The 22,701-nt window shown below is 49.9% G+C and overlaps 1 protein-coding gene across 2 annotated transcripts in view; it reads left to right on the top strand.

Moving 5' to 3' along the window:
- ENTREP1 (endosomal transmembrane epsin interactor 1) overlaps positions 1-21,517 on the top strand; it is an 82,456-nt gene extending 60,939 nt beyond the window's left edge. For both annotated transcript variants that reach the window (XM_059411898.1, XM_059411897.1), the window contains exons 4-11: positions 4,792-4,920; positions 6,734-6,841; positions 6,932-7,065; positions 12,480-12,609; positions 12,762-12,840; positions 15,244-15,396; positions 17,609-17,901; positions 20,657-21,517. In XM_059411898.1, the coding sequence (XP_059267881.1) occupies positions 4,792-4,920; positions 6,734-6,841; positions 6,932-7,065; positions 12,480-12,609; positions 12,762-12,840; positions 15,244-15,396; positions 17,609-17,901; positions 20,657-20,860 (1,230 nt within the window). In that variant the 3' untranslated portion in view covers positions 20,861-21,517. The remainder of the gene's footprint in view (positions 1-4,791; positions 4,921-6,733; positions 6,842-6,931; positions 7,066-12,479; positions 12,610-12,761; positions 12,841-15,243; positions 15,397-17,608; positions 17,902-20,656) is intronic.
- The last annotated feature ends 1,184 nt before the right edge of the window (positions 21,518-22,701 follow it).

Here is a 22,701-nt window from a genome sequence, read left to right as displayed (position 1 = left end):
TTTTTAATTAAACATTTATCCCCACCACAAAAACCCACTCTGTGATTGTATCTGATTATAAAACAGTAAAAATTCAGACAAGTCATAAACATATAGGAAAGAACTTAAAAATCACTTGAAATTTCACTCTTCTGGGTAAGCGCGATTAACTGTTAGGCAGATTTTGGGGGCACGTCTTTATATCCATAAAAACACAATTTCCATCAGTGAGACCATATCATATCTGTTGTTTTCCATTAGGGAGGCTATTTGACCAATGAAATCTTTTTGGGGAAGGGGACACTTTTCCTCATTCCCTCCCCACCATGCTAGTTCCCCCAAATTCTTGCTGATAACAGGGGGTCTCCCTCCATGTGTTCAGGTGATCTCACCTAAACAGGTAGGGGGTGGACCTAATTGCGATTTCTTTTCCAAAAATGGGACATACTGTATCCCCTCCCCACCCCCATACTGTGTTTCTCACTTACAGATCTAACACTCTTTGCTTTGAACAGGTTAATTCTCTATTGCCTTGTTGTCTGGAGTAGTTTGGGTTTTGGCCGATAAAAACAATCTAGCCACCCTTACCCTCTTGCACAGCCCCTTCCCAGGTCAGAGAGCGTTCCTGGTCGGGAAGGTACAGTGTTTCTTCGGTTTGTCTCATTTCTTTAAAAATTACACATTCAATCCTTTGGCGGCTCCATCCATTCTTTAAAATGGAGTTAAAATTTACACTGACACGCACAGATCTCAAGTGTACAGTTCACTGAGTTTTGGCCAATGTATACATTCATCTTGACCAATGTATACATTCATGTATACCCCCCAGACCAGAGCTAGAACATTCGTCTGGCCAGTTCTTGCGTTTCACCCAAATGGAATCCTTGGGTATGTACCTTTTTGTCTCTGTCTTATTTTGCTCAGCATATTAGTTCGGAGATCCAGCCATGATTTTGTGTTGTGTCCGTTGCTTTTTTTTTTTTTTTTCTATTTTTGCACAATAGGATTTCATTGTATAAAAATATCACAGTTTGCTGAATCCACTCTCCTGCTGATGGACATTCCCATTGTTTCCAGTTTGGGGCTATTATGAACAGAGCTCTTGTAAACATTTTTGCGGAGTTGTGGTTTTTCCCGTGGGCCCATTCTCGTTTCTCTTGAGTAAATAAAGGGGTGTGGGATTTGCTTGGTCACGTGGTAAACTTAAGTCTGTGTAACTTTATAAGAAACTGCTAAACAGTTTCCCAGCGTGCTTGGGAAATAAGGATTTTTAACTTAAGGTATATAGCCAGTTCCTTTATTAAACGGTTCAACTTACGCTTCTACCGGTGACTCTCCGCCAGCTACAAGCGTTTCTCTCTACTGTTTGTCAGTCTCATGGTGGCCGTGTGAGAACTCGTCAAGGCAGCTTGCAGTCCCCTGGTTGCGAGAGAAGGTGTTCTCCTTTGTAAAAGGCTTTCTAGAAGATGCTAATGAGCAGCCCGTGCTGAGAACCATAATCCTGGTGACGAGGAGAGAGATGGAGTCAGGGATGATGGTGTCAGGGAACAGCCTCAAGGTCGAAGCGTGGATGGTTTTCTTTTTTTCTTTTTAAAAGATTTTATTTATTTACTTGACACACAGAGAGAGATCACAAGCAGGCAGAGAGGCAGGTAGAGAGAGAGAAAGGGAAGTAGGCTCCCTCCCCGCTGAGCAGAGAGCCCGATGCAGGGTTCGATCCCAGGACCTTGGGATCATGACCTGAGCCAAAGGCAGAGGCTTAACCCACTGAGCCACCCAGGCGCCCCAACATGGATGGTTTTTATGTAGAGGCTTGCACAGGGATGTTCGTGGATGCTTAAGAGATCAAAGAGAAGTTGGAACAACTTTGCAGAAATGTTGGGGCAGAGCCGAGATGAAGAAGGGAGGGGAAGGGTCAGGAACAGAAAGAACAAGAAATCCAAAATGCTACGTCGCCTGGTACCTTTCTGTGCAGAGACTCAGGCCTGCCGTGTCAGCTGCGCCCGGCCACTGATACTCATTTTTATTTGGATACTGATTAAACTTTCTGAAAGCCTTGTGTGAAGAGATTAACTTTCGCCCATCTGGAAAATTCTTGCATCTGGACCAGCTCACCCCGAAGTTCCGGATAGCTGAGGTTTCCGGATACATACAAGTCTGGTTATGTTTAAGTAATCCCGGTCTGTCTTCTCCCTTCACTGGACACCTTGGATCAAGAATGGACTCGAGTGGAAGGAAGTGCTTTGTAAGACGACACCGGGTAGCTGAGGTTCTGAAGCTGACCTAAGTACAAGAGCTGGAAACCCCTAGGGCATGGTGTTGAGAAAAGTGAGTGTGGTTGGTGTTTGGGAAGAAGGGGGCCTTGGGTACATGTAGCAACTGAATGGTGGCTTATTTGTAACTACCAAATAGTACTGTTAGTGTTGAATCCGGGAGATCTCAGCTAGGCTTCAAAGGAAGATGCCCATCAGGAGTAGCACTTACCTGCTGAATTTAGCCCGTTAGTAAGGACTATTAGTAAGGACTATTATTAATTCATACAAGAGGGGCTAAGAGAAAGCCCAAGAGGAAATAAAATCCCCCCGCCCCCTCTCCGCACACCCCACCCCCGCACACCTCACCCTCGCCCAGACCTTGGCTAGAGAAATCCTGCGTGAATGGCCACAGTAGTTTTCCCTTAGAAAGTAAAAATCGAATGTAGATTTTAGCAGCAGGGGGTGCCTTCAAAAATGTGAGACAGTAGCAGAAAATCACGAACACAGACAGTCTTTTGCTTTTGTGTGTGTCTGGGGGTCAGGGTGTGGATTTAGGTGTGGGGACATTATGGAGATAACAGTGTCTGTGGGCAAACCAGGAAAGGACAGAAAACCAAGTGGAAAGCAAAAGGTAGAGACGGATCCGATAACTCCAGTAACTCTTGGTGTCAGAGGCAGAATTCATGTCAAGATCTGGGCCTCGGTGTTTGATATAATAATGTATCCCCTTTCAAGGTGGTTTGGGGACAGAGAATAAAAAAATCTTATAGAATCCCTGGAGTTTTGGAAGAGGCAAAACTAATCCTTATGGAAAAAAAATGAAAGCAGTGTTAGCCTGTAAGAGGGTGGGGGCAGGGATTCGTGGGGAAGGACATGGTGGAATTTTCTCTGGTGATGCTATGGTCTGGATGTTGGTAAGGTTGGTAAGACGTGGCACAGGGGAGGCATTGCTTAAAATTGGTAAATGGTATGCTTAAGATTTGTGTATGTAAATTTTGTGTGTGTGTGTGTGTGTATGTGAGTTTCATATTCAATGAAAGAGAAACCCAAACCCCCCCAAATGTGTAATATTTAGTGGAAATTTTTCCCTTTGCTTCCTAATCAACATATTATAAAGAACTATATTTTCTCTTAATTTGGAAAAACACTGTAAATCTGTGACTAGAGGGTTATTAGAGGGTTGAGTTTGGTTAGAAGATAAGAATCTTTTTAAAAAAATTCTTTATTTTTTAGGGGCGCCTGGGTAGCTCAGTGGGTTAAGCCTCTGCCTTCGGCTCAGGTCATGATCTCAGGGTCCTGGGACGGAGCCCCGTCTCGGGCTTTCTGCTCAGCAGGGAGCCTGCTTCCCCCTCTCTCTCTGCCTGCCTCTCTGCCTACTTGTGATTTCTCTCTCTATGGGTCAAACAAATAAATAGAATCTTTAAAAAAATTATTTTTTATTAACATATAATGTATTATTAGCCCCAGGGGTACAGATCTGTGAATCGCTAGGTTTACACACTTCATAGCACATACCTTCCCCAATGTCCATAACCCCACCACCCTCTCCCTACCCCGCTTCCCCCCGCAAAGAAGGTAAGAATCTTAATTCAATAAGAAAAAAGACTCTTTCTTTCCTCTTAAGTAACTCAAACACTGTAGACGTTCAGTTATTCTTAAAGATTCCTGAAGACTTTTGCAGCTAGTGACGTCAAAGCTGCCTCCTTAACAAATATGAAAAGGGCATGACTTTCCCTTTTAGCCACACTAGAATAGCCAACTCCGACAACTCAGGAGGCAAAGCAAGTAAGAATGAACATCTGCGCCCAAATTACGGGTGTTCATTAGCCAAAACCAGGTGTTGCGTATTTTCACAACTTGATTCAAGGGAACCGTCGATACGTGGCTAAAAGTTTGCAAAACATTTCATTACAAAATATGAGATACTCATGACTTATCACTTCAATTCTGCGACCACACTGAAGATGTCCAGCTGAGAGATCTCCTTAAGCCTACACGATTTAGGGCTACTGTTTGCTCAATACACCCTGTGTTTCCCACAGGCACATGGGAGCTTGAACTTCCTCGCCCTCTTGGAGTTAGGTAGGTAGGGCCATAGGATTCGCTTTGGCAATAAAATGGGAGCTAAAGGGGTGAGCGTCATTTGCAAGAGGAAGACTTAAGCTAGAGTTACAAGATTAAGCAAGTACAAACACAAATCTGGGTTTCAAATAGACAGCTAATAGTTTTCTAACAGCGTGTCTCCTATTTTATCCAGCAGCCCTACTTTAAGCGCCAAGGTGCATTTTATCATGTGCTCTCCACCTCTCTGGCATAACGATCATTAATCCTAAAACAGTGTGTGCTTCATCAGCCTGGGATCCTAAGGGGCAAAGATGAGCAGAGCCCCTGCTAACGTGCGGCGGCCATTAGCGTGTTCAGAAAATAACCTTGTCCTTACGACGGCATACCCGAGCCTGTCCCGCCGTGTCTCATTCTGCAGGGTTAGTGCTCCCGTGGGTAGCCTGTATATTTACTCTCAGTAATTAAATTATGGTTCTGCCTTTCCCTCCTTAAGGTGGACTTAGGCGAAGGCAAGATTTGCTTCTGCTGTGAAGAATTTCAACCAGCCAAATGCACAGACAAAGAAAATGCCTTGAAGCTCTTTCCGGTTCAGCCTTGTAGTGCTGTTCACCTTCTGCTTAAGGTAACGTGAACGGACCCCAACCCCATCCGTAGTGCACCCTGGAGCCCTCAGAGAAGGCAGAGCTACTTGAAATATCCTTACTCTGTTAGCTCCTTCACAGGATGGGGCTGCTGAAAGCAGGTAGGAGCCAACCCTGGTCAGCGACCCAGAGACAGGAGTGACTCCAGGAAGAAGCACAGATGATTGTGGGACCCTGAAATGATGACGGCTGGTTTGCTTTGTGTTCAAGAATTACAGGATAGCAAAAGACATAAAGGAGCCTGAACCTGTACATACGTGTGTAGGTGCATTGATATACACGTGTATCCGTACAGATGCAGGCACGGTGTAGGTGCCCACAGCTGATGCAGCTTTTAGCAAAACCTTACCTTGAATTTTTAAAGAAGGCTTTGCCCCCACTCGGGGCTTGAACCCATGATCCTGAGATTAAGAGTTGCGTGCTCTACCGACTGAGCCAGCCAGACACCCCTGTTTTGGGCAAAACCTTTGAACTGCATGCCCATTTATCCTTGTTCTGATGCTCCTTTGTTGGCTCTGTGGACGCTCATGGGTGTTGGATGCTGGTGAGCCAAGACACAGAGACCTAGGAGAGCTACAGGTTAGGAAATGCAAGGGAAATCCATGCACCTTGCCTCTTGTTTCATGGGCACGACTACAATAATCGAGAGGTTAAAAATAAATGGTACCAGTTGCAGAGAAGGAAAAAATTACCCTTTAGTAGGCAATTGGATCAAAGTTGAGTCTGGACTTACGGCTCGGCTCTAGACTCGTTAGCCCAGTGAGTGACGAGCTCAGCTGGTAAACCCCGAGGTATTAGCTTTTGGATAATCCCTCGCTGAGGGCTTTTTCCAGATCTTTGTTTGGGGTTTGTTTTCTTGTTCAAAGGAGGAATCTCACAACAGCCAGCTCTCTGAATTGTGTAGAATGTAAAAGTGGCCTTCCGTCTTCGGCTTCTGGATTTCTGGTAGCTGAGTCACCCCCAAACTTTCTGTGAGCCAGGACCCCTCTTGGGGAAAGCCTCCCTGGGGAGCCAGGACCGTGGCCACAGAAACTTTTCGAAGTGCCCTTACGGCTATTTTGAGATGTGGGTTTGGAGAAGAGATGCCCTTTTTACACTGTGGCTGGCCTGCCCCCGCCCCCCCCACTGTCTTCGTTGGGTGCCCAGGGGAGCTCGGCCAGTCGCTCCTGAAATAGAATCAGTGGCTTCCATCAAACAGCAGGCCGCTGCGGTGGGAGCCGATGGGAGTGGGAGGCAGGGGACACCAACTTCAGAGGAGGCACCCCTTGCCCTCCTGGACGGAACATCTCCAGACAACAGCGTGGTGCTGGCAAAAAGAAAATTTGTAATACCAGGGCTTTCTGGGACAGGAAGCCTCTAAGATAAATTTTTAAAATTAAAATACATGACCGCACGAGAGCTGTGTCAATAACTGGTATTTCTTTGGCACTTACCATGAGCCAGACATCAAAGTGCTTGGCATGTGTTTTCCCACCAGAATAGCCTTACTGAGACATCACTGTTATTATTTAAAGAAGTTTTTTCGGGCGCCTGGGTGGCTCAGTGGATTATAGTCTCTGCTTTTGGCTCAGGCTATGATCCCAGGGTCTTTGGATTGAGCCACGCATTGGGCACTTTGCTCAGCAGGGAGCCTGCTTCCCCCCTTTCTCTCCACCTGTCTCTCTGCCTGCTTGTGATCTGCCAAAGAAATAAATAAATAAAATCTTTAAAAAAAAAAAAAAAAAGGAGTTTTTCTACTGCCTTCTGGTCGTCAGCTTCCATGTGCTCAGGGGTGTTACTGTTTCCTCATTCTAGAAAGTCCTTTTCGCCCTGTGTGCCTTGAACGCCCTGACCACCACCGTCTGCTTGGTGGCAGCCGCCCTTCGCTACCTCCAGATGTTTGCAGCCAGAAGAGCCTGCATCGTAAGTCCGCACGCGGCGGCGCCATGACCGTGTCCCACGGAGCCGCTTGTCGTGAAGCCTGTTGACTAACCAAGGTGCTCGTTTCATCAGGACGAATCTCAGATATCTGCCGAGGATGTGGAAGAACACGGACGGATCCCAGACCCCGAGGACTTCGTGCCGCCGGTGCCCCCCCCCTCCTATTTCGCCACGTTTTACTCGTGCACACCCCGGATGAACCGCAGGTAGGCTTCCTCTGTGCCCCCGCCCTGGCTGTGCCTGAGGTGCCCTCGGGTTGGAAGACGGAAGGGTTTCCAGTATTCATAACATGAGCTCACTGCTCTCCAGAATGTAGACAGATGGTATTATTTTTCAGGATTTTCTTTCTCTTTCTCCCTCTTTTTTTTTTTAAGTAGGCTTCCCGCCCAATGTGGGGTTGAACTCAAGACCCTGAGATCAAGCCTCTTGGGTGCTATACCTCTGAGCCAGCCAGGTGCCCCCTTCCCCACCCTGCTCTTTTGTCTGATAAACAGCAGGAAACCAAAGAAAAGTCCCACCTTGACCTAAGGATATACTTTTTCCATTTCAATTAGCTTCCCAGGAAAACTGACACCCAGTGAGACAGCCACTGTCATGTGACTTGATTGAGGGCTGAGGTTGCCCTGGAAACACGCTGAGGCCAAATCGATGTTCATTATAACACCATCAGCGGGTCCCCAAATCCTGACATTCTTCCCAGCCATTAAGCAGAGATTAATTATTCATGACTTCTCCCTGGTCTAGAAAAAATAGACACCATGCTTATTTGCTTTCTCAAATTCTAGCTCAAAATCTATCGTTTGCTTCTTAAATTTCAGAAATGACTATCCGCAGAGGGAAATGCTACATGCGCTCGTTTTGCTGTTAGGGACTTCTAGAATTGTACCTCTCTAAAGAATGACTTTGTTTATTCATTCAACAAACATTTAATCAGTCCTCTGCCACGTATTAGTCACCCTGCTGGGTTGGTGACCTTCCAGATGACTTAGACCCACTTCCTTCTCCTCTCAGGGGACTCACAGCCTAGGTCGTGACAGATGAGTGTTGCAAGGATCCTAATAATTCTCAAAAAAGAGATTTTGAGTGCCCCGAGGAGGACCACCTCACCCAGGATGGCAAATGGGCTATGGAGGGCTTTGGAGAAAGAATCAGCCAGTCAGGGTTGGCTTTGTGGGTGGAATGATCTTATGCCGAATTTCAAGGATCAGCAAACCTTAAGCTTCCAAAAGAAAATCTTTGAATTCTGTAAGAAAGACTCGTGTCTTTAGCTTGAGATTCAGAGGGCCAGGAATTTCTACTTTTAAGCCCCAAGGTTGATGTGGAGAGTCGTCAGACAAATGTGGTGCCGGCCTTGGGGTTTTTGGAATCGGCTTGCTAGTGCTCAGGGCGGCCACCTGTGGCTTTGAACCAAGTCACCAGCGTGAGCTACCGCCCAGACACTGTTAACATTCTTTTCCAGGAGTGACCCCCCAACTTGTTGCTCAGAGTCCTGCCTACACCCCACCTGCACCCTCCCCTCCTTGCCCACCTAAGCAAGGCCCGAGAAGGCCACAAAGCTGGAGGGGTGCCCATGGATGCACGGGGAAATTCAGCCTCCCGGTTGTGCAGGGGAGGGTGTATTGGAATTTCGAAGCTGGGGGGTGGCTAGGAAGACTTTCGTTAGTGTCTTAGGAAATGAGGCAGAAATTACAGGGGCCAGAGAGACGTATTTGTGTGCTGACGGACACACTTGCTCATACCTTAGCCCAGTCTCAGGCTGTGTGCAGAGGGGCATGCTGGAAGGCAGTTAAAAAAAATGCCTGTAATTTTGTGGTTGGGAAGAGAAATGCCCTCTTAGAGACGGAGAATTAATTGGCTCTCTGAGATTGGAGGTGAGCCCTTGGTTGACCTAAGAGGAGGCAACAGACAGATTTAATTTCCTGCAGTGGCAGAAAGGGAAAGTGACTCATGCGGTGTAGGAGTCGCGCTGTCCAGGCCGCGTGTCCTGCGGACCGCCCCTCCCCCGCCGGCCCTTCTCTCTTCCGGTTCCCTTCTCGGTCCCTCCATAGTAACACTCAGCAGTGTGGGTATTTCCACACTGGTGAATCCCTGGATTCACCCCTCTGAGTCCTGAGACCGCCCCTGGCCAGATCTAGACAAGCTTCTCACCAAGGGCTTTACCATTCAGAACTTTCCGGAAGGAACATGGGGGAGGGTGTTAAAGCAATACATCCCTGCGGGAAAGAAGACACTGCTAGGCCTAAAATATATACTGTATACACTATACTACATACTGTGCGTGGAGGCCTAGATCGTATCTCCAGTGGGCAAACAGCCCCATTTTCTGAAATTCTCCCAATACCAGAGGACGGTCCACTGTTAAAATGGCTACATTTATTCACCTTTCGATACACATTGTAGCAAAGGTATTTTTGCTCTTGACCCACTTTGCTAGATTTTTCCATATCCACTTTATAGACACCCACTGACGCCAGGTGGTGGTTTTCCTTCTTACAAGCCGGCAGGCAAGAATCGTCACGAATGTTTTCTTTAACGTTTCCACAACCCATTACGTGAAGAGTCTTCATGCAATGCAAGCCCCCCATTTCCTGCAAGGTATCACGACCTCTCAGAGAGGTTTATTTATTTACCTTCTATAAATACAACCCCTTCAGGCCTTGGCCCCTGCTTGAGAAAGGACTTCTCAAATTACTGCCAGAAGCAGAAACCTGGTGGCAGTTTCCGCCCGAAGATGGGTTTCTGCCTCTGGACTTGATTTGTAAGGACAGTCGGGGCTGAGCGCTCCTCCTCCACCACCCCAGGGACACCCCCGCCCCCCGCCCCCATCCTCAGAAATCAGTTGCAGCTGGGATCGGAAAGGAGCGCCTCCCACCTGTTCCGTGACTGGGGCTCTGGTCGGACCGTGGGGCCCTAACGTGTTACGGAACACGGAGTATGAGGGCAAACTGAACACAGGCATCTGTTCCTCGGTGGTGGACGTAATAAACTCCTTCCCTTTCCTCGTGAGGTTCAAAACCCAAAGTCAGGGGGAGCCAGGCTCTGCTGGAGGGTGACTGCGTGCCCAGGGCGCCTCTGCCCCTCAGCCCTCACCGCCAGCCCGGGACGCAAGGGAGGACCACTCTTGCGTCGTATTAGTTGCTATATCCCTCTCAGGAGTTCTCAAAGCCTGGTTGTCCCCTTAGCAGAACTCATTTCGTGTGCTCTGTGTGGGTTTCCTGTCCGTACTCAGTGCTCACGGGCGTGAACCAGTGAAGGCTTCCTGGAGAGTTTCGGGTGAGCTTGAAGGAGCCCAGGCTCTGGGGTCTCTTGCCAGGGTGACACTGGGCCCGGCAATGGGGTTGGGGGGTTCTCTTACCATCTCTGAAGCCCAGCTTCCTTATTCATCACATGGCCGCTTAGCTGATTTTTAGGAGATAAAAATCTCTTCTTACCTGTCTGTACCCCACCACTGGCAATTAGAGCAGAATTTCTGGAGGTGAGGCCTGGGCCTCCCATAGTCTGCAAACCTCCCCAAGTGGTTTCCCGGGGTGATTCTACTCCCTAGCTAGGGTTAGGGGCCATAAGGATCAGGAAAACACCTGTCAGGACACAGTGCACCGATTTCACCCTATAGATCCCTACGTACCAAACAGATGTGAATAAGAACTGCTTCATAGGAAAGGAACCTTCCTTTTCTTTTCTAGAAGCATCTTCTGTCACACGGAGGCTTTCTTGATCATCACAGTAACCACCATAAGAATCATTGGGGTCGATTTAAAGAAAATGTGTCCCCTGCCCCCGCTTCTTACAGGGATTCCATGCTCATTTAGGATCTAAAACGGAAGTCTGTTCCTCTGACCTCCTGGTCCTAAGCAAACCCTCTCTTCTCTGAGAACATAGCCATTGGGTGGGGAATATCAAAGACCACTAGAGCTGACAGAGCAGCAGACACAGCTGGGGGTGTTCCTGGGGAGGACACAGCAGCGGGGAAAGGTGGGGAACTGGCTCAAGGGGGGAAGCCAGGGGATTTGTGAGCACTGGAAAGATGGCTCATGGGGTCCTGCTAATTCAGGACGGAAGCCTGGCTCTCTGGAGAGGACGGAAGGAGTCCCCAGGGCTCACTGAGTTTTATTGCAAGGAAAAAAGAACATCACATCTTTTTCAACTTGTTTTCCTCCATCAGTGGCATTTTTATAAATGGGCTCAGGGATAAAACGAAACAGCCACAGTTCGTCAGAGTGCCTTTCTGAATGTGCAGCGGGCCGGGGCCGTTTCGCCTGTCTCCTTCAGCTCGTGACCATTTTCATCGTTCGAGAACGGACACGAAACTTCTGCTATTACCCTTTCTTTTCATTTTCCAATGCTCCATGGCCTGAGCACAGGTTTTCTGGTTTTCCTTGTACCTTTTTAAAATGGGATATAAAACTGACCTAGAACATTCTACTAGCTTCAGGGGTACAGCCTAATGATTCCATATTAGTGCATATTGTGGAGCGATGGCCCCCGTCAGTCTGGTGAGCATCCGTCCCCGCACATCGTTGCGGGATTGTTTTTCTTGTGACCAAAACTTTGAGGGTTTACTATCTTAGCAACTTTCAAGTAGGAAATACGGTATTATCAACTGTGGTCACCGTGCTGTCTCTTACATCCCCTGGGACTGACTTATTTTATAACTGGAAGTGTGGCCAAAAGCAACAAGTTTCTGTGTATTTTAAATCGCTGTTTCATAATTGAGGCTCTTTATTATCTAGGCTGTGTGGGGTGTGTGTGTGTGTGTGTGTGTGTGTGTGTTTAGCTTTCTAGGAACACAGGCAGAATATCTTGAGGTTTATTTAGTTATTTGCTATGGAGGGCCTCTCACTCACAGGACAAAAGCCCCCGTGCCTGGCTTGAAGCCGGTGCTCAACCAATGTTTGCTTGACTGACTACAATTAGGAAGGGTCACTCTCCTTCATCCTGCTTTGTCTCTGAGCTGTGATGTCGTTCACTTTCCTGGAGAAAAAGTAATTCAGCCCTTGAAATATTTATTAACAAATAGGGAGTTTTTACCATGAATCAGACCCAGGTAAATCCAGGCCCTAGGTAAACCCAGGCAAGAAATCTTGTACTAATGTAAGAAATAATCGTGTTGCCCTGAGTCCCTAGTTTTGTTTTTCCTTCCATCGAGGTGAAGTTCACATAGCATGAGTGCAACCGTCTGGAAGTCTACTGTTAAGTGGCATCTGGTACAATCATGGTATTATGTAACCCCGCCCCCATCTGCCTCCGCAGCGTGTTCATCCCCTCCAGAGAGACCCGTACCCACTCAGCAGTCACCCCCCCATTCCCCTTCCCCCAGCCACCACCCATCTGCTTTGTCTGTGGATTATTGCTTGCTTTCTGGCTAGTGGCTTTAAAAGCAACGATGACATTGCATTTTATAGGTCGTCACTTGCTTAAGAAACTCTGGACTTTCCCTCAGCTGAGATTATTCCCCCCGATTCTGGGCCAGGAGACGGTCATGCAGGGGTGAGGGGTCAGGGGTCTTCTGCTCGGTCTTCCGAGAGCCGTCCCGAGGCAAAGGCCGTCATCACGCAGAAGCAAGCACCGTCAGACCCGCGGTCTGTAGACCTGCTTCCTGATGCCAAGATGCTTTCCCTAGGATGGTCGGTCCTGATGTCATCCCCCTCCCCCATATCTACGGAGCACGAATCAAAGGTGTGGAAGTGTTCTGTCCCCTGGACCCCCCGCCTCCATACGAAGCTGTGGTGAGCCAGACGGACCAGGAGCAGGTACGGTCCATGTGCTGACCGCTGGTGGGAAGCGCAGCCCGGCACGTGGAGAACCCTGGGACACGGGTCCTGAATGTGGTTTTAAGTCCAGCGGAGTCCAGGTGGGAGATGAGCTGAATACCCACAGATGGCCCTTTTCTCCTGTGATGTAGGGGTCTTCAATCCACGTGCCAGGAGGATCGGAAGGTGCCACGAGCCCCTTGGAACCGATCTGCATGCCACTGACTCAAGGTAATAAATACACGATTCCTGCCCAAACGCAGGATTCCTTAGAGTAACACATCATGAAACAATGACCTATATATATATATTTTTTTTAAATTTTATTTATTTATTTGATAGACAGATCACAAGTAGGCAGAGAGGCATGTTGGCTGCTGGGGGGTGGGGGTGGGGAAGCAGGCTCCCTGTTGAGCAGAGAGCCCGATGTGGGGCTCGATCCCAGGACCCTGAGATCATGACCTGAGCCAAAGGTAGAGGCTTTAACCCACTGAGCCACCCAGGCACCCCAATGACCAATATATTTTATGTGGAATTTGAGAAACAGGACAGAGGATCACAGGGGAAGAGGGGAGAAAATGAATCAGGATGAAACCACAGAGGGAGACAAACCATAGGAGAGTCTTAATCTCGGGAAACACACTGAGGGTTGCCGGAGGGGAGGAAGGTGGGAGGGATGGGGTGTCTGCGGGACGGACACTGGGGAGGGCCCGTGCTATGGTGAGTGCTGTGTGTTGTGTAGGACTGGTGAATCACAGATCTGTACCCCTGAAACAAAGAATACATTATATGTTAATAGTTTTTTAAAATGCAAAAATAAATAAACTGGTGAAAAACTTTTTTAAAAAACTCCTGTAACAAGTCATCAAATATTCTGCAGAATATACAATACGTATCACAGGAAATGAGAAGAAATTCCTACGAGACAAGAGAAAGCAAAAATTTAGAGTCTCAAACTTGCCTAAAACTGCACCTGCCCTGAGGTAATTTGCTAATAGTAAAACCCTAAGGCCTTGAGGGTTTTTTTCCCCTTCATGTGTTTTCATCAGTCTTATTATGGAATAATTTAAATACAATCACACTCACTGAAAACAAAATAATAATGACCTATATATTTTGTTGGAGGTCAGATATCTTGAAGCCACTGGTTCAAATTACATCCTTATTTGGGTGCCTGGATGGCTCAGTGGGTTAAGTGTCTGCCTTCAGCTCAGGTCATGATCTCAGTGTCCTCGGATCCAGCCCCAAATCGGGCTCCTTGCCGAGTGGGGAGTCTGCTCATCTCTCTCCCTCTGCCCCTCCCCCACTCACGCTCTCTCAAATAAGTAAATTTTTAAGATCTTAAAAAAAATTGCATCCTTCTTTCCAGTTTTAAAAATACTGTCAACAATTGGTGAGTAGGAGATACTGTGTGAACAGAAATAAAGATAGGCTCAGAATCTTCGATGAGTCCCCAGACTTGTCTCAGGGACCTGTGAAATGGATTAGAGAGTTTAATTTGGCATTCCCGTGTTTTCCCACCTAAGATTTCTTCCTCCTGTTAAAATAGGAAGGGCTCTTTTAAAAGGAAAAATGAGTTTTGTCTATGGCAGGATGATTTGCTATGAGACTGTGCTGTCATTTATAACCTCGGGTCTGGGTCATGCCGCCTTCATGCCTAGTGAATGCTGATTTTCCGTCCTGCCTCAAAAGACAAGAGTCAGTTTACAGCTATCCTTGTCATTTAAGGGAGCATGATTGCAACTCTCTATCTTTGGAGAGGTTTTTAAATGGCCCAGAGAGCTGTGCACCAGCACGAAATGGCAGGGGTGAAAAATAATGGATCGACTCTCTCTAGCTAGTTTCGGTGGGGGTGATTTTTCAGCAGCACTGTTTGGAATGAGTTTCTCTTCTGTTCACCTTCTGTCTTAGACAAAGGCAGCAGTGCTCTCTTCCGTAAGGACGGTTGTGATTCTCCCATTTCTAAAGAAAGTTGCCCAGACCACAGTCAGGCTCACCAAGGCTCTGATGTGCTTGTCCTAAGCAGAAGTCATCCATTTCTTGAATGGTTCTCCCCATCCACAGGGTGGTCACAGGCTCTTTGCCTTGGCCGCCATGCCTTTCACATCCCCGCCTGCACCCTGGGCTGTGCAGACGCCTTCCCAGCCTGCCTTCATGGTCTGCAGCCCTGGAAGTCCCCTGACCCGGGCAAGTGTTCCTCCCACCCTGCCCAGGCTCACCTTGCATTGCCAGAAACTGGAAAGTGGCGAGGAGCTTTCTGGCACCACACCAGGAGGGTTCCCTGGAGAAGATTCTAAGCCTTTTGCAGGAAAAAAAAAACCAAAAAAACAAAAAAAACCAAACCCAACAACCCACAAAACACCTGACATTTTGGCAGGGCTTCTTGACTTTACTTGTGGACTTACAATTTTTTGTTGGCTTGTTTTAGGTGTGGAGGGGTGGTTTGGAGAGGCAGCATTTCCCACAATGCTGGGAAATAAAAACTCACCTGGCCAACAGCCCAAGCAAATGTGGTTAACTGTGTCCCCTTGCCCCTGAATGTTCGGGCTCACAGCTTCCTGCCCAACCTTGTGAAGGCAGCAAATGGTGAAAAAATTTATGTTTCTCTTCTTAAAAAAAAAAAAAAATAATCAGGTGAGGACATTCCTAACACACCTGGAGAAGAAAGCACATCCATCTCAACTCCCGATGCAAACCAGCTGCCTCCCATGAGAAGCCGGACAGTCTTCCCAGCCCTGAGGACGAGATCAAGGAGCGACCCTGTGCTCCATCATTCCGCAGAGAGAGGTATGTCCCTCCCCAAGCTCCTTGCTCAGCGCTGTGCGTGTTGGCCCAAAAGTGCCCATCGAAAGTGGGTGGCTCTGGCCGCCCACTACCCTGCAGCTTGGGAGATGTCTCGAGAGAGGTTAAGAGGTCTTGGGAAAATAAGATATTCTCCATGCACATTAGGAATATTCACCAGTCCCATTGTTGAAGGCTGGTAGAGTTTTTTCTTTTTATTGTCATCAAAAGCATTTAGTTGCACACAGAAGTGTTCTAGGTACAACATGAAGAAAAGGCAAATGTTCTGACTTCTGGGTGCTTGCGGTCCTATGGAAATAAGTGTTCTCAAGGAAAAAGTTAAAGGCGTGTATTTTTTTTACCCCCTCTCTTATGACCTAAGTTATGTTTTTTTTTTTTTCAACTGTGTATAGGTTGTTGAGTTATTTAAATCTGACCTGTTTTAAGAAGTTTAGCTAGAGTGAAAGTCACACTCGCATTCTCTCCCTTTCTGTGTGGAGTCTGTTATAGATGTCGTTTGAATAATTTTAAATTTAAAAAATCTTAAAGACTTAAAATAACCCTGAGTGCTTTCTCTGAATGTGGGATACCTGAACATCTCTAAATAGCTCTTCATTGCGGAAAACTGTAAAAGTAAAATGAAGGAAAGAAAGGGAGAAAATGAAGACCTTGAATCCCGCCAGCACAGGCTTCTTCCGGTGACCTCCTCTAACAAGTGCCTCTGCCCTGCTCTGTGCAAATACGACTTTGCATGCTCTCTTTGCTCTCTCTGGGGCTGCATGTCGCACCCTTGCAGTCTTGGTTTTGTCCCTCTGACGGCCTGTGTTGTTCGCTGCAGCTCTGGACTGACCGTGCGGGGAGCCAGAGAGAACACTCCTGTCTTCTGAGCGGGAGGAGTCCCGCCGCCTAGGACTGAGCACCTCTGCAAACCCACAGGCCAGCAACCCGGCCCCTCAGCTCCCCAGGCCCGTTTCACGGCAGGTCTCTACCCGACCTGGCAAGCTGAGGGCTCGAGCGGGCCACATGCCTGCTTCAACAGGAGCTTGGCTCTCTGCACAGCTTAGTGAGGTCCTTCCAGATCTGGGGTGCTGCAGGAGAAGGAGACACGTGTTTACCTGCTGGAGTCCTCAGCTGTAGAAGGACCGGATTGCCTTCCCGTGACGGAGTATAGTCCCTGACTGTCCTCACACAGGAGTGTCCACAGGGAGTGTTCCTGGAAAACTCCGGCTCTCTGGGACATGCACGTGGCAGGCTGGAGGATGGCCGCTAACCCCGGTTTAGAGCGCCTCTGTTTCTCCAGAGGAAAAGAAGTGCTCTCCTTCCTCTACCTACCTTCCTACCCCCCACTTCCTCTCTCCCTTGAATATCAAACTCCTGCTTGTCAGGTCTTCCCAGACCGAAACCTCCAGGGTTCTGTACACTGAAGGCTGCTGGCTGGCTTATGAACATGTGGAGACTGGGCCTGCCTTCCCCTTTGCCCACCCAATGGCACAGTCAACGTTCTGCTGGTCCTTAAACCTCCTGATGTAGGTCGTTGTGGACATTAGAGCCCCTGGCGGTGAATTTCCGAGGCCGCTGCTGACTTCTGGAATGACGGGTTGATTTCCCTGCACCTAGATTTTTCTTTCTGTGAATAGTCAGCCCTAGAGCTGCCTCCCAGCCCCGGTGTGAGCGTGGATAAGTCAGCACCATGCCCTGAGGATGTTTAGGACAAAGGTACAGTCAGAGGGAGCGGAACACTCGCTTCTCACAGTCTCGTCTCTCCTCAGCCTCTCCCAAGAGGCTCCTTCCTGCCTCCTCTTCCCTTGGAGCCTCTTCTCATCAGGTCACCCGTCTTTCCTCTGCTCGCTCGCCCACCTCCCCACATTGGTCATCACCCCCCAGCACGGTTGCTCCATTCTGGATGCCCTCCCCTGTCATCTGTCGCTCCCGTGGTGATTGTGTTCTCTGTGGCACCATGAAATGTTCTGGGGACGCATCCTGTTGGACCTTCAGGGAATGAGCTTATGTCATTTTTTTTTTTTTTTTTGTTTCCCCCCTTTTCTTTCTGCAAGATGAAAAGCAAGTTGTGCATGGTCACTGGTGTTTGCAACATGCTTTCCACGCCGAGTTTAGTGGCCCGTGCTGTGGCCCCTGCTGTGGCCCGTGCTGCCTCGAGTCGGGCGCGAGCTCACAGGGGTGAGGCCAACGGGCGTGTATTGTTTGTCTCCGCCCACAGCTGCCCCCGTGCTCAGCTGCGAAGCCGCGACGCAGACCGAGGGCAGACCAGACCTGGCCGCGGTGACCATGAGGCGAGGTCTGCGGTGCAGAGCTGCGCGATGCCGGCCCCGGTCCCTGATAGATTACAAGTCCTACATGGACACCAAGCTCCTGGTGGCGAGGTTCCTGGAGCAGTCGTCCTGCAGTATGACCCCCGACATCCACGAGCTGGTGGAGAACATTAAATCCGTCCTCAAGTCCGACGAGGAGCACATGGAGGAGGCCATCACGAGCGCCAGCTTCCTGGAGCAGGTAGTGTTATTACTGACCTCCGCCGGAGTCCGGGAGCTTGTTTCCTAGCAGCTGCAACAGCTTCTCCGATTTCCTGTCCAGGGCGCCCTAAGTTCAAGGTCAGGGTATCAAGGAAATTGGGGGGAGGAGGTCTGGGGAAGGAGAGAGAGGAACCCGGAGCATTTCTTTTCAGGCCTGATGACTTTTCCAGAAGCTTCCAGGCCCAGAGAGAGAAACCAGTTTCCTGGAATGTGGAACAGGCCTGGGATAAGAAAGCGGTGTCGCTCGGGAACAAAAGGGGTCTGGGCCGCGTAGGGCCCCATCAGCACTCTGTTTGCCAAGTCGGGTTTCCCTTGACAGGGTGTCCTGTCTGGCAATGATGGACAGACATGAATTTTCAGATCCCCATGAAATGATGGCAAGACACCTAGATCGATAGGACTTAAAGGAATAAATTATCTTTTCTCCATAGATTATAGATGAAAAAGCACAATTCCTTCACCTGAAGTCACCCAGGGGAAAGATAAAATCAGGCGTGTAACATAATCCTTTTGGTCATCAGTTTTCTCATTTATATTTATTTATTTTTTTAAAAGATTTTATTTATTTATTAGGAAGAGAGAGAGAGAGTGAGGGAGAGAGCACAAGCAGACGGAAGGGCAGAGGGAGAGGGAGAAGCAGACTCCCTGCTGAGCAGGGAGCCCCTGGGCTTGATCCCAGGACCCTGAGAAAAACCCTTTAAGAAACCGTTCCCGGGGGCGCCTGGGTGGCTCAGTCAGCGAAGCGACCGACTCTTGATTTCAGCTCGGGTCATAATCCCAGCATCCTGGGATCAAGCCGTTTGCTTCATTGCCCCTTGACTGTGGGGTGGCTGTTGTGACCTCAGAGCACAGCGGCTCGAAAGTGTTTCCTGGCCGTGTCTGGGTGCAGGAACCCGTACACTGGGCTGCGGGGTCCGAGGCGAGTTAAGGCAGACGTGCTGGCGTCTGCTGACAGAAGCCAGAAGCCAGAAGTTTCTCTCCCAGCCCCTCAGGGGACCTGGGAGAGCAGTCTGATTACTCTCATGAAGACGTACATGAACCTCAGACCCTCTTCCTGTCCGCTTTCAAACAGCGGTCATGATGCCAGTGGTCTTGGGTCACGCCATAGTTGGTATCCGTGTAGGGGAGACATGTACCTCCTCCTAACCCTGGTCTGTGCCAGAAGTCATTCCCTGCTTCCTCCCCTCCGCCTGGCCCTGTCAGCCCGACGCACAGAGCACGTATTTGGAGTCCCTTGTCCACGGCTGCCAAGCTCTAGTGAGGTGAGAGTCAGAGCGTCTGCCGAGCCGTCAGTCTGCATCTTCTGCTCTGTCTGCCCTGGAAAGTAGCTTTGGGGAAAATGAATGAGTACTTACAACTCACCACACGCTCTCACTACAGATGTTTGCTGGGTCTTTGTGGCGAGTCTGGATAGAATTTCAGGTGCTGGGATTGTTGCAATGGACCCTGGGCCATCAGCTGCGACTTCCCAGGAGCCCCAGCGGCGAGGCTTCCTGGTGCCACACCAGCCCCAGACAGAAAGAGGGAGGGACAAGCAGAAGGAGAGCTTTTATTCCCCACTCGACCCCGCTTTGTACATGTTCACTTTTCCTAGTAGGACTGGAATGGGTTTTAGATCCATCTTGATGTTTATCCCTACCAAAGCCTCTTGCCCTAACTTACATGTCACAGCGATGGACATCTATGAATGTTGGAATTTTATTTTGGACCAGGAAACAAGGACAGGGCTTTGAAGACACATATAGGGACAGTGTGTCAGCAAAATTTAATGTCCCATCTTTTGGAGAGATTAACCTCCCAAGGACATCAAAATCTCAGAAAGGTACAAGCTAAACAAAACTTCAGCCTAGTGGTTTTTCTGTGATGTTAGGTGGCCACGAAACACCTGGGATTTTTCTCAAGGTGCTAACCATATTATAGGTCTTATAGCATGACTGTGCAAATTCTGGAAATTGTACATACTTCCTCAGTCCCAGCTGGACGAGGGGTTTCCCATATGGTTGCCATTTTACAAAGTAAGTGATAATATTACATATTTCAGGTTACATGTATGCTACATTGTAAAATAGATCTAGCTTCGAACCATTCTTAAGCGTTTTTTGTTTTTTTTTTTTTTTTTACAAATAAACTGGCCACAGTGTTATGTTGTTTGTTACGTTTTGTTATCGAAGGGTTAGCAGATGAGTTGGCGGCATCACCGGTTTGGGGTGACATTTTATAAACTCATTAGCTGGCCAGAATGCCAGACAGGTGGTTATCAACCTTTCTAGAACATTGGGAGCACCTGCGTTCTTGTTAGAAATACAGAGGTTCCAGCCCTGCCTGTCACAGTGGCTACGGGGGAGGCGGGATCCGGGGTACCAGCCCCCTCTCCTCCCCTCGAGAAGCGGGCAGGCCCTGGCAGAACCCCTGTCTCGGACCCCAGGGAAACTGGGTAAAAATGGCGAGAAGACTGTGACAGATAAAGCAAGAATCTGCCACGGGCGAATCAGGGGAGTGGTGAGGCAGGTCGGCAGCTGAAACAATAGAAAATTTGGGAAACATTTTAGGAACGTTAGGAAAGAGGCCATCTGTGGAAATTACCTCTGGAACTTCTAGCGTGTTCCACTTTGGGAAAACTCCCTACTTCTTTCCCAAAGCAATGACGCTAGGCAGGGCGTGGGTGGGCGAGGAGGCAGGCGGGGGGCCACCTCGGGTGCAGCCTAACGCCTCTCCACCCTCTTACTGTCCCCAAGATAATGGCCCCGCTGCAGCCCAGCACTTCCGGGGCCCACGCGCTGCCCCCGCCGAGACGGCCTGGCTTCCTGCACCTGCGGAGCTGCGGGGACCTGAGCACCTGCGTCCCGGCGGGGAGGCCCCGAGCCGAGAGGAGGCTCCAGCGAGCAGAGGCCGAGCGGCCCCACAGCCTCATCGGCGTCATCCGGGAGACCGTCCTGTGAACCTGTGGGGTCCCCCCTGCCCCCCGCAGCGCCTCCCAACCCCCTCCACCCTGGCGTTGGCCGGGGAGGGGGCAGGACGGCAGATGGACTGGAAGGTGGTGGAATGATCCCCCCTGACCTTGGAGCGCCTGCTGGAAGGGGCCTGACCTCTGGGCGCTCCGCAGAAGGGGGCCAGGCCCCCCGGAGGACAGGTGTTCCCACTGTCCAGCTCCTCACTCTGCTGACTGAGAACATTCAGGGGTGGACAAACGGGTTCTTCCAGGCCCATTTCGCTTTCGGAGGCCTGATCTGGAGGCCCCGGAGGCAGCTCCCTACAGCGTCTGCCAGGTCACGTGGGCCGAAACTGGGCTGACGAGTCTTTGCCCACCTCCCTCCCCCTGCTCCCCGAGCACCCCCCACCCCCCAAAGACAGGGCTGCTGGCTCCCACAGCCTTCCACTGCTGGGCCAGGGGGTCACGGGCACAGAAGCAGGACAGTTAACCCTGGTGTTCTGCACGTGTCAAGCTTCGTTTTAGGTCGTCCCCACATCGCTCAGTGACAAATGGTAAGGAAAGACGTGTAGGGAGAGGTTCTTGCTGATTCCATGTATTCGTGCTTGCAAAACTCGAGATGGTGAAGGCCCAACCGAGAATAAAAACTTGTACTTTGGACCTCTGGGCTCCGTGTACAACATTTGTATGGGCGTAGGTGGCCAGGCCTTCCCTTCCGAGCACTCGGGGCAGCGGTGGGCAGCCTCTCAGGTCCCCGCAGGTCCCCGAACCAGTTTAAGCAACAAGGCGCCTTGCCCTTCAGCTGGCGGCACTTGGCTGAGCAGCTTCCCAGAGCTGCTTTCTAGCCGGGATTACAGACTGGGGAGTCGTGCCAAGAAGAAAGAGGACAGTTACGAACGGCTTCTTTGAGGAGGTGAGGTTTGAGCTGGGCTGGACTTCTGAGGGTCAGGGAAGGGTGTTCCAGGGGGAGGGAACAGCCAATGCAGGAACACTAGAGGACCGTGGGACTTGAGAGCGAAGGGAGAGGTAGGGAGAGCTTCAGGCTGGATTTTTTGCTAACAGTAAGGTGCCCCAGAAGAGTTTTTCACAGGGCGTAACAGCTTTAGTTTACGTTTCAAGAGAGCTGCTGGAGACTAGCTGTGGTTGGGGTAGGAGGCTGTGAGCTGAGGGGCTGCTGGCCTTGCTGGGCGGGCCTGTGCTGGAGCTACTGTGAGCGGCTTCCCACACTCTCCGTTCACCACCCATTGGCCTCAGAGGTGGGCCTCTTACTGTCCCCATTTTACAGATGAGGAAGATGAGGTTCAGGACCTTGCCCCAGGTCGCTCCGAAGTTCAGTGGCGCAGAAGCCAGGCACACGCCAGCAGCCCATCTCCAGAACCTTCCAGGCAGCCGCGGTTTGGTGTTTCTGTGTCCCTGACAGAGTGCTGGGTAAGGCTTGGAGTGCGGCTCATGGGGCCCCAGGTGGGCTGCCGCAAGCCAGCGGGCCAGGCCGGGGGCGGCATTGCAGAGGGGTCTGGGGACTGAGTAACCAAGAGGGGAAGCGTGTGTGGAGGTGCTCTGGGGGGAGGGGAGCCGCAGCGGCTGGGGAGGCAGACCTGGAAGCCAGGGAGAGCTGTGTGTAGGGGGAGACGGCCCTGCTGTGCTGGGGTCCCTGTGTTTGTGGAGGAGGGGGATGCAGCTCCCCAGGGCAGTTTCTCCCTTCTGTCCGCCCACCCCCAGACCCTGAATTCTCTGCCAGTGAGCTACCTCTTGATTCCTCTAGAAGCCCTAGCTGTCAGCACCAGAGCTGCCCTCTGGGGCTTGGCTCCCTTTGCTGGGGTCTCCAGTGTGTTACAAGCCCCGCCTCTCACA

The sequence above is a fragment of the Mustela nigripes genome, chromosome 9 (genome assembly GCF_022355385.1).
Source record: "Mustela nigripes isolate SB6536 chromosome 9, MUSNIG.SB6536, whole genome shotgun sequence".
NCBI classification, from domain to species: domain Eukaryota; kingdom Metazoa; phylum Chordata; class Mammalia; order Carnivora; family Mustelidae; genus Mustela; species Mustela nigripes.
This window is presented reverse-complemented; position numbering and strand designations above follow the sequence as displayed.